This window comes from Phlebotomus papatasi, chromosome 2 (assembly GCF_024763615.1).
Source record: "Phlebotomus papatasi isolate M1 chromosome 2, Ppap_2.1, whole genome shotgun sequence".
Lineage (NCBI taxonomy): Eukaryota > Metazoa > Arthropoda > Insecta > Diptera > Psychodidae > Phlebotomus > Phlebotomus papatasi.
This window is the reverse complement of record NC_077223.1, coordinates 80451732-80463750: the sequence shown is the minus strand read 5'-3', so window position 1 is coordinate 80463750 and position 12019 is coordinate 80451732. Positions and strand designations below refer to the sequence as shown.

At 33.4% G+C, this 12019-nt stretch overlaps 1 protein-coding gene across 2 annotated transcripts in view; it reads right to left on the bottom strand.

Moving 5' to 3' along the window:
• Window positions 1–12019, bottom strand: part of LOC129804612 (breast cancer anti-estrogen resistance protein 1) — a 147680-nt gene that overhangs the window by 20008 nt on the left and 115653 nt on the right. For both annotated transcript variants that reach the window (XM_055852102.1, XM_055852101.1), the window contains exon 3: window positions 10621–10845. In XM_055852102.1, the coding sequence (XP_055708077.1) occupies window positions 10621–10845 (225 nt within the window). The remainder of the gene's footprint in view (window positions 1–10620; window positions 10846–12019) is intronic.

Below are 12019 nucleotides of genomic sequence, written 5' to 3'. Positions count from 1 at the left end.
ATGTGGAAAATGCCTTGGAAGAGTTCAGGAAGGGCAAATTGCTACGGAAATCTGCGCATAAATTTAAAATGCTACTCTTCAGGTCTTCAGGACAAATTACACGGAAGATCTCAGGACTTGTGGGTCATATAAACGTATTAAACTAAATATTAAACTCGTTCCGTTTGACGTTTTGAAATTTTCTATCTGTTGCATCACAAAAGGTGGTCAGAAAACAGGTGGCCGGTATTTCACTTAAAGTGGCCGGAATACTACCCAAAGCAATGTCCATATTATTATTAATTTTTCAATATTTTAGGAAGTGATTTAAAAATAACAAAGATGATAAATAAGTTTTCAAGGTTCCATACAACCTTCCCGAAAAGGAAGTAACAAAAAATATCAATATAAATTAAAAATACTGCATTTCAAACTTAGGACTTCGGTGCTTATATGCAACTATGCCGAAATTTGACACACTTACCCTATAGTACAAAATTTGCGTCATGAAGCTTCAATGTCGTCTAAAGAAATTGTAAATTTTAAATGATTAAAAATAATGGAATACTTTTGATACAGGGAAAATTCGGGCATTCAAGTGACATTCTGATCACTTTTCTATGACCAAAATGCAAAGCCATTGATCATAAATAAATTATTCCCATTTTAAATTATATGATTATGATTCTGTATTTGATTCGATTACTTGATCTCCCCTTTTGTGTCCTGTTGTGTGACTCGTGCTAGTGTAATTTGCCCAAAAGTTGCCACTCTGTCGGAAGCTATGGAAGTCATAAGGGCGGTGGATGGGTGAGCAACACCCCCAACATTAACGACAATAGGCTCTATGAGAGCACTTCCCAAAGTCACCTATTTGAGGTGGATCCGGAGGTGGTCCAAAGTGGAAGGGTTTCGCTTGGAATATTAATGTATGAATTTCACATTACTCGCATTCTCTGCCATCCCTTGGTAGAAGGAAAATCTTTCCATGATTGCGAAAGGAATTTTGTGTGGAGGATGAGACTGTTTTCCCTTAAGGATTCACGCTATTCCAATTCCACCCAAAATGAGGATACAAGGATATTGATGGGGTGTAAGGCTGAAGAAACCCAAGAAATCAATCGTAATACCATCCCCTAAAATCTAACTCAATTGTCGTCTCACACACGACATCGCGTGATAATTTCTTGTGACACTGACTCCTTATGGAAAATTTGGGGGTGGTTTTTTTTTCTCTGCAAAACTTCTGGCCATTTTCCCGCCAAAACTGACAAGAGGCCACAAAATGGATTTATGTGATTGTCGAAAGGAAATTTCTTGAGTTAGGTTCTGAGTCTTTAACCTAATTTCATATCTTGTAGCCCCTTTTTTGCCCTCTTTCAACCACAATTCATCCCTTGAGGATTACAGACGCCACAGTGATTTCAATGGCACTATCTGTTTTTCTGGGAGTGGGCGACAGAGAAAGGGCCAATTTTGCGCACTGATAATACTAAGGTCACATTGTCCTATTTATTGAGGCTATTTTACTATTCCAAGTTTTGCTATTTCAAAATTACCTTTGTAAATGAAATATACAGAAAAAGCGAGATACGGAAACCAGTATAACGGTGCTATCACACTAGCATTTTTCACATTTTAATTTTAAATTCAATTGAGCCAATTGAGCATTAAGATTTTTAAAATTTACTTGAAAATTCTCACACCCAGGACACATTTTACAAGAAATTTGCTCAATTTTAAATAGTGTCGCGAGATTTTTGATTGTGAATGACTCTGGAAAATGTGTGATGGTACTTAAAATGTTTTATAAGTCACTTATCTGTTATTCAGAAGGATCCATAAAGCCAGAAAAAAAGATTTGTAGGCAAAGGGTTCATGCAGCGACTCTCATACAGTCTTATTCAAAATCTGTATGAAGTCGTCCCAACTCTCAAGTAAGATTTCTTAACAAAACAATTTCCTTCGAATGGCTTTGGAGGAACTTAATGAAATACTCCCGATAATCAAGCTTCACTTCATACAAGTTTATCACTAAAAAACTGTACTTATCTTATATTTTGGCCACAAATAATATTAATTACGAGTAAATAAATTTAATATGAACAATTTTCTTCAAAAGACTACTTGTTCAACTGCAATAAAATTGAAATTAATGATCAATTCTAACATTTTAATTTGCTGAATTCAAATTTATTTGAGAAACTACATTTATGCTATTTTAACACATTTAAACAGTTTTTCCTAGGGCAAGTATTAGTTTTTATTAATAAATAAGTGCAGATCTATCAATGCAATTATCGTTTTTTAATGCAAAATAACGCATAGGAACAATTGAATTGAATTAAATTGAATTTACAAATTGAAAAATCCTAGTGTGATAGCACGGTAAATGAAATTTTTGTAACTAATTTTGATATAATCACATAAAATCACCAATTTATTTAAGGTTTAATAAAAAATTGTTGTACTATTTTCATAAAACATTTTTGCAATGTCGTTTCCGAAGCCAAAATTTTGTGCTTACCTTTTATATCATAAAAGGTAAAAAATTCCTACATGATCCGATTTAGTAGATCCATGAACTAAAACTTTAAAACCTTTTTCATTTGTTTAGGTTATGTTTATTATGGTAAAAAACTTAAAATTTCACTCTGTTATATGGAATGATTTTTTTAAATTTTCTTTGTGCAAGTTTGCCCCACGTGCCCCTGTTATTGGTACAAACCTCAAATTAAGTTGTTTTTATTTAATAGGGTAAAGTGGTACAAGTTGGACAATGGTACAAGTTGGATAGGGTTTTTTTTCTTGATAAATTTAGTACTTCATTTTTATTTATATATATTTAATGCTTTAGTTTTATAATTTGGTTCCTTGTGATTAAAAAAAATTAGTACTGTATTTATCAAGAAAAAAGCCATGTGTAACTTGTACCGGCGAATTGTCCAACTTGTGACACTATGCCCAAATTGTATCACTTCACCCTATATCTAATTTTTGCCTTCCTTAAGAAGCTTTAAACAATATCTTGCAGTAACTTGGAATACCATTTAATTTTTGTTTTCTTTTTTTTTTAATAAACCGTACGTGGTTTGTCTTTGCTAAAGATAAAGAAAAATGATTTTTTTGTGAAGTTACAGCAATGAATAGCGAGAAGTAATATCAATTGTAGTAAAACATGCAATTCGTGCTAATTCAATGGGGTCTACAATGAAAAGATTGAGTGTGATGGAAAGTAAGAGTATATTGAGCAGCTGCAAAATTATTTATAGACTTTTTCTGCAATTTTCTTCGGCAGTCGGAGCTGGGGTCAATTACAAATGGTGACCCTTGAATTTACTGTGATTTGTCGAAAGTCTTTTGTCATCAATGGACAATGGGCAATTTTTTTTTGTTGAGTGCTGCCGAAGGGGCAACATTCCAGAAGCATATAAATACTCCAGGAAAAGGAGGTCAAAAGTGGCAAAATTCCTCTTGTAGAATTTTCAACAATTCCTCGAAATGCTTTTGAAAATCATAGTTTTGAATTTCATTGCAGCAAAATGTGAATCTGCAGCGAAAAGCAAACACAAACAGGAAGATGTATTGTGTTAAAATTCAATATTTATTTTAATAGTTTTTCCCGACAATTTGCTCTTTACTGAATTGTTCTTTTGGGTGATGAACAATTTTCCATGTGTGTAAACATATTTTTTTACGAATTTCCTCTCCTTTCAATCAAGTTTCAATACTTTTTCTTTTATACATTAGGCGGGGATTTTTTGAAGATTTTTTTTCTGTGCTTGTACCTTTGATGTTCCTTCAGTAATAACTGCATTATGGCCTCTACACATTGGAAACAATTTTTGTCAAAAATTGCTTTTTTGAAGGAAATTCCCTGCAGCGTTGTAGGGGGAAACGTCAAATTTCTGTCAAAAGCGCAATTTTTGACGAAAATTGCTCCAAATGTGTAGACGCCTTTACAGAGAAAATAAAGGTATTTACAGAAGAATTTACTCATAAACCAGAGGCCCATTAATACTGTCAATTTTTATTTGTCGTTCTGTGAGTGATTTTCAACGAAAGTCGGCAAATTGACCAAAAGAAGGCCTCTTGCTTTAATGGGAATGTTCGTACGCTTGAGGAAGATAAATTGACATTCTCTCCCCCATTCGATTAATCAAAGATAGTAACATGCTGCACAATTAGTAAAGAGTGTTAAAAATAAAAATGATCTTTTAAGTGGGAAAAGTCGGTTGCACAATATACGTGTTTTCAAGCACTTCTTGTCACAAAATGTTCCACGTGTTTCCTCAATGGAGTAGCTCTTGAGGTTGTTGAAGTGGGATCGAGAGTGCAAAATGCAATTTCGCGCCCACATGAGTGAAAAGTTATTAATTTTATTCGCTTGATCGAGAGATTTGCAATGATGGCAAAATATGGTAGCTGGGTGTATCGTTTTGCAATATATACTTCAATATTTATGTGAAAATATGTAAATATAAAGGAAGAAAGAAATGTTGATTATATTTAGAAAACTACAAAGTCTGAATAGATTTCGTAAGCTTCTTGAACGTGGAAAACTTCTGTTGACCAAAACGTATATTAATCATATGGAATCTTATATTAGTATTCTAAAAAGATTATAGGTTTAAACTGATTAAAAAAAGAATCAAATTGATCCAAATTTGATCCTTTTGCAAAGGATGAATCAAATTAACACGATCTATTATGATGAATATGCATTCAAAGTTTAAAATTTGATCCATCCTTTGCAAAAGGATCAAATTTAGATCAATTTGATTCTTTTTATTACAAGTAGTGTTTGATCCATCATTAAAAGAGCTTTATGTGATCCTTTATAAAGTAATAACTTCACTGTTGAAAATTTACATAATCACATTAATTTATTATTTCATGTCTATTCATTAAAACGTTTTCAGCGATTTTATGTATAAAACTCAGGGATTTACTTAAAGGATCACTGATTAGTATGATCCAAAAAAAAGGATTAATTAGATGATACTTTCAAAATAGATTAATAAATGATTAAAATAGTATTTCAATGGATTATATAAGGGGTTAACTTATTATTAATCGTAATCGTGTCGAGGCTTTAACTCTTTCCGGACCGCAGCATATGCTGCAAGCCAATTTCACAATTTTTTAATCAAAATTATCTAAGCTCAGGAATTAATTGAGGTCCTACAAAAAATATCTTACATTTGGACATCCTTATAGTTTGTAATCATCCAAAAGATTTGAATTTTTCTAAGTTCTGAATAATTAAAAAACACTGCTTTTTACTGAATATTCATATGCTGCTTTGGGTACTCAGAGTACCAAAAGAGACGAAAGAGCTAAAAAAAAAATTAAGTATGTCTTGCCTAGAAACGGGCCACGTCAATGGCAAGCAGACTTGCCGACATCAAATCTTCTGCTCCACAAGGGGCAGGGGACAACGGACAAACACACAAATGGGGGGTGGTTTGGACCACCCCACAGTCACAAAGGACGTCTCAATTGGAATATAGGGGTTAACTAAGAAAAGGAATTTCAAAAAATATATTTTATTAAAAAAGAGAGAAAACAAACAACGTATTTTTCTTAATAATTCGTTAAAAAATATTTCCAATTTTTTTTGGTCAATTTTAAGGTTTTATCGTAAAAATATTTACTAATAAAAATGAAATTTACTTCACAATTTAATCAAAATTAAACAAAAATTAAGAGAGACATAATATCTTAAAAAAACAAATCTACGTTATTAGGTGAGATTCTTAACAATCTCACCTACTATAATCCTAACAAAATTTCATGTCGTCCGATCGACCTCAAACTTGGCCAAAATGTGTTTCGCCACTTCCTGATTCCGAATATATATGTGGCTAAGTTACGTTCCCGGCCGGCCGGCCGGCCGGCCGCTCTTTGGAGCTTAATAACTCCTAAACTAAAAAAGATATCGACTTGCGGTTTTCGGCAAAGGTTATATATCGGGTGAAAATTGCAACTTGGTGCATAGACCCCCCACCCCCCACCCCTCCTTCCGCCATTTTGAAGACCCCCCTTTTTTTGTTTTCTCAATAGCTCCGCCCCTATGGCATTCAGCGGACTCAAATTTTAGTATGTTATAGCTGGGCCATAGAGCTTTCCATCAATACCCAACTTAAGGTCCCCCGACCCCCCTGACCCGAGCTATAAGGGTCCAAAAAAAATTTCTTAAAATGGCCATAACTCCGGTTCTAATTATCAGAATTTAAAAAGTGAGGGCTTTTTGGAAAGCTCTCGTGAAATGCCACTTCCCCTTCTAACATCGCAAGTTCATAAAACCACCGCTAGGGGCGCTTTTTTTAAAAAGAAAATTTTTAAATCTTATAAGTTAAATAACTCAAAAATTCCATTGTGCATCGGGCTGAAATTTTAGTATGTTGTAGCCGTTGATTATACCTATCAAACAAAAAAAACCTTAAGTCGATCTAAAACCCCTGACCCGAGCTATAAGGGGTCAAAGTTCGAACATTGACCGGCCTCTATCTCCGGTTCTAATTAACATAGCGACCTAAATTTTACATTTTTGGTTTCGTCTCGATGAGCACTTTCAGATGGAAGTTCAAAAAGTCACCATAGGTGGCGCTGTGATAGCGTCAAAATTCATCGAAATTCAAAGTCACTTTTCTCAAAAACGGCATTGTGCAAGTTAATGAAATTTTAGTATGGTGTAGTCCAGTCTAGGACGTTTCCAAAATGGTGCGTATGCGCGCTGTGGTTTCAATAGAACCGGAGATATGAGGGGTCAAAGTTCACGAAATTCAAAAAATCATATCTCCGGTTCTATGTGACCGATTTTGATGAATGAGGGCTTAAACGAAAGATCTTACAAAATGCTACAACTTTCTAGAATATTTGAACTTCGTGGGACCAACACCAGGGGCGCCACAGTCGAAAAACCAATTTCAATATCACATAACCTCAATTATCTCGACTGTCGCTAAACCGATTTTGATGATTACTTCAACATAATTGTAGAGCACATTTGTCTCTACATTTCGTCCATACATCATTTTCCACTCAGACTACGCTATCACTCCGATTTTGCCGTTTAAGTGTGAAAAAATTGATTTTTCCCATAATAACGCTTTGAAATCACTCAGATGCCAATTTGACTGCCTCTACTCCACCGAGACACTTAAAATAGGGTTTTAAATGGAAAGTCCCGCAAAATACAACAATTCTTTGATATAGTTGAAGTTCAACAAATGACTACTTGGGGAACTCTGGATGAAAAAACGAGTTAAGAAACAAAAAACCTCGCTTATCTTGGCTTCTGAGTAATCGATGAGTTCAAGTTCTACGGCAAAATTATAGAGAACATTCTGGTCTACATTTCACCCATATAACACTTTTCTGTTAGTTCATCCAAATCCTTGATATTTTGGTTTAAATACAAAATTTGTATAATTTCACGAATTTGATTCAAGATAACTGAATGGCGTCTCCCAACTTCAGCTCCAAATCGAATTTGCATGCACTCCGAGTTAGCTCACGTTAAGAATCTCACCTACATAAGCCGGTTAGGATTATCTGTCCCTTTCAGAATAAAATAAAACAGAACTTCTATTAAGAAGTTCGGCTCGTTATACGTTTGCTACATCTATAAAAAAAATAAAAGGTTCATCGTGAATCGTTCCTACAGAATTAGATCCAAAAGAATGCTTAGGGTAAAGTGGTACAAGTTGAACAATGGTACAATTTGGACAGGGCTGTTTTTCTTGATAAATTTAGTATTTTATTTTTATTTGTATATTTTTAATGCTTTAGTTTTATAATTTGGATCCTTGTGCTTAAAAAAAAATTAGTACTGTATTTATCAAGAAAAAAGCCATGTGTAACTTGTACTGGCGAATTGTCCAACTTGTGACACTATGTCCAACTTATATCACTTTATCCTACTTGAAAGAATATAATTTTGCTTGTGTTTCACCGAAAGAATTTAGGTAAAAGTCCCATGCAGTGATGCTTTTAAAGTTTCCTCTTTCCGATTCTTTCAAGGATATTAACACTTAAGCATATACTTCGGGAGAGAAAGCCATTAAAAAATTACATAAATCGAAAAAATCTCTTTACTTTCCAATAATAAACATTTTAATTTTACATTCCGATGAAGAGTTCGCTTGGATAACAAGTTTGAAGAGCATATAAAAATTTGTCAAAATTTTTTCGCAAAACATATTCACGATTTCTTAGATTTTTAGTACTTAGTACTTTTTGTACTCTTTTTTTTAGTACTTTAAGATCTGATCAAAAATAGGATGGAGATTTTTGTTTTATGTTTGAGCTCAATATCAATTGAAGGGTATAACAAGTGCTCAATTTTTTATATTGTTTATTGGAATTTTGTGTAAGTATGCATAAAGCCTTTGTTTACAAGCACAGCTTTTGCAATCTATGCGTATTAGAAGGCTCTCATACAACTCTTATAAACCCGCTAATCCTTTAGCTGAGTGTTTATTGATCTATTTATGTAATCTGAAGTATTAAAATTTATAAATAAACTTAAATTTAAAGCGATAGGGAGAAGTGGGGCATCTTTGAGTGTGGGGCAGCTTTAAAATTGGAATTTTTCATATTATTTTGAAATAAAATTGGGCCTTATCATGATATAATTTAGCTGAACAAACAGATTGAAAAGCTAAATTACATTATGATGTGGCTTAGTTTTATTTAATCACTTAAGGACGATTGGAACACCGGTGTCCCATAAAGAATTAATTTTTCCTGACTACCTAAAGTTATTGTTTTCTTATGTCTGTACATAATTGTAAAGTAGAAGGTTGAAGGAATCTAGAATATTTTTTGCAAGTCTCTAGCTATTTGCTATGTAGTAGATATTTAAGCTCAAAAATGGCGAATTTTTAAATTCTCAAATTCTTAATTGATTTTATTTACTTTTTATACTCCCAATTTTTTTTTCAGGAAAACTGTTTCGACAATAAAAACTACTATACTCACACGTAATATTTTTCAATAAAGCAAAAATTATTATTCATTGGTATTGTCAGAGAAATTACTTAAAGTTTTAGGCTATTTTTGTCCCTGTCGTTCATAGAGGCACACAATACACTGAATCAGACTCTGTTGGACTTTTCAAGGTTAGATGTAAGACTTATCATTTATTATGTTTACCAGTTTAATTTTTATTGTTGATTATTAGTCCGTAAAAAGTGTCTCATCGTTAAAGGGTTAAATATAGGAGAAAAATAAAAATTTCAAATTTGCCCAATATTCAAAGATGCCCCACTTTCTCCTAAAATACAATTTATGAAAAATTTAAATTTACAAGCGTATTTTTGGATAAATTACGCGGTAAAAGTCAGAAGGAAGAATTAACTCACCTAAAATGGTTGTATTTTTAAGAACTTAGGACAATTTTGTTCATTGAATAATATATTATAAAAAAATTCAAAGAAATTTCAAAAATGATACCGTACGGGAAAGTGGGGTACCTTTGAAATAGGGCTTTTCCCACTATTTGTAAGTGGAACTGAGCATAATATTATTGTAATTTCTCTTCACAATTGATTTATGGAACAAAATTACATCATGGTAAGGTCCAGTTCCACATAAAAATAGGAGAAAAATGTTTTTCAAAGTACCTAAAATTCAAAGGTGACCCCCTTCCCACTATAGTAAAGTACAAGAGATGACTTTTGCAAGTAAATTGTTCTTCAGGATTGTCAAAAATTATTTTGAATCATCTGTGAACCTTATGAATATTCTTTTATAACTTTGAGCTGTGGAGCTACATTGTTATATGATTTTTTCGCACATTTCTAATAGAAACTGGGTTTTAACATGATAGACAAAATAATTGCGGATCTAAATAAAACAATTGTAAGAACTAGATTCATTTAGAAATAGGAGAAAAAGTTTTATAACAATTTAGCCCCACAGCTCAAAGTAGCCCCACCTCCTCCTATTAAGTTAAAGGTAAATTTAAAAAATATATAGCATTATTTTGCATCGCAGTGTTCTTTACGATTTTTTGACTGAGCACTATTGTACGAAAACTGAAAAATTTATTTAATGAAATAAAGTTTACTTTTTGCTAAAAGTGTAGGATGCAGTGAGTCTAGTATCCCTGAATAAAACAGATTTTCTAATAAAATTTTATCAAGTTTAGTGACTCATAGCTTCCCAGAAATCTTCTTATTTATCCAACATTAACATATATTATTAAACTTCTTGGAACTGTTGAAATAAAGTGAATCCAATATTGATCTCTTCACTTGGCAGATCGTAGGTGGTATAGTACAATAAAAATGCTATTGCTGCACTCACTTATGATGGCTTTATAGCAGAGAGCACTTTGCAAGTGAAATATATCTCCTTTGTGCTGAACATATCGATTTGCAGGCAGTCTGCGTGGGTGATATTCTGTGTTGCACGCAAAGGCGCGAAATTGCTCCAAATAGCCGGGGATCAGACATGACATCAGCGATCTTTCTTGTCTCAATGTTATGCAAATTGTGCGTCGAGACTCTGGCTTTTGGCCAGTAGACACCTCATGAGACACAAGAGATCAACTGATTTGGATTTACATTCGCTGCCGGAGATCAATACATATTGGGGATTTAGCGCAGCAAGGGGCTTATCAGCACTTACCTTATTTGGCATTATATGCCACGAACGCCTCTTTCCGTGCTTCTGCAGTCGAGCCACGCTCGTGTTCTCGTACAATTCAGAGGGATTGGTGACACTTGTTGTGTGATTGGCGTACAAACTGGTGGATGATCCAATCGATGGGCATGGAGATGAGATGGGAGATGGACTGCAGCAGCCACTGTCGTATGATTGCACAACTCGCAAGCGATTTCCCGGACAAATTCCCTGAAAGGAAAGTTTAAGGTATACAGTTATACAAGAGAAGTATTACACAATTATCTCTAAGAAATGGTGGGCAAAGGGTCTTATATTTTTACGGACTTCCCGAACTTGTGATACTGAAGAAGTTTAAAAATTCAAGGCTTTCGCAATGTTCCTTTATCGATTTTGTAGTTTTTTTTTTGCTGTTTGTTGTTTAATAGACTGGAATATAAATTCTTTTAAAAATTATTTTTGGACAAAGATGCATCTTTGGCTCATAAATGGTTGAATACGGTTTACGGTTTGGCGGTTCCGAAGACCGATTTAATATTTTCCAAATTTCTTTATGAAACCACAAAATAGCTAACAAGAACTCAGCTAATTGATTTAGTAAGTATTGATGACTTTTTACCCCATATTTATGGAAATTTTATTATAATATATCAGGGAATGATGGTCAATAACCGATCTTTTAACATGTTTATGCACTTGGGGAGTATAAAATTTTTATGCACAAACTGGGAGCAATTTTTGCCAGAGGAAAATTGAAAATAAAGATTTTTTTAGAAATTGTCATACACTAGCGGTTTAGGGTCACTTGCCAAATTTTACAAAATAAATATACTCAAGGATCAGGCTCAGTCTATTTGGGCCCTTACTCCCACGAAGTTATGGCTTCTACACAGAGAATTTTATGTCCATATTTAAGGAAATGGTCTATGAGGACAATCTGTCAAATATGGACAAAAATATCTTTGGTGTGTAGAGGCCTTTAGTGATATTTCTGCCGGTATAAGTTTTCTTTGAAAGAAATAGAATTTAGAAAATTTTCATAACATCACAGCATGGAACCTCTTACTTAAATTACTGAAATGATAGGGGAGACTGGAGCAAAAAGTCATAAAACGTATATTTTATTTTTTTACAAGCTACTCAAACGCTTCAAAAATTACTAATTAGCGCACTTTTATAGGAAATTTACCGCTCTACAACTTTGTGAAAGCAATTTTCCTCTATTTTGTAAGGAAATACGTTTATCAAGCCAATTTCTAAAAGGTAATTTTGTGACTTTTAAAAAATGCTGGAGCAAATAGTACCAGACATTGAGTAGGGGAAAGTGTTCTCCCTTCGAACGTTCATGCCTTCGAATAATGTGAATTTCTTTTGTTTTTCGTAAGAGATTTACACTAAATTATCA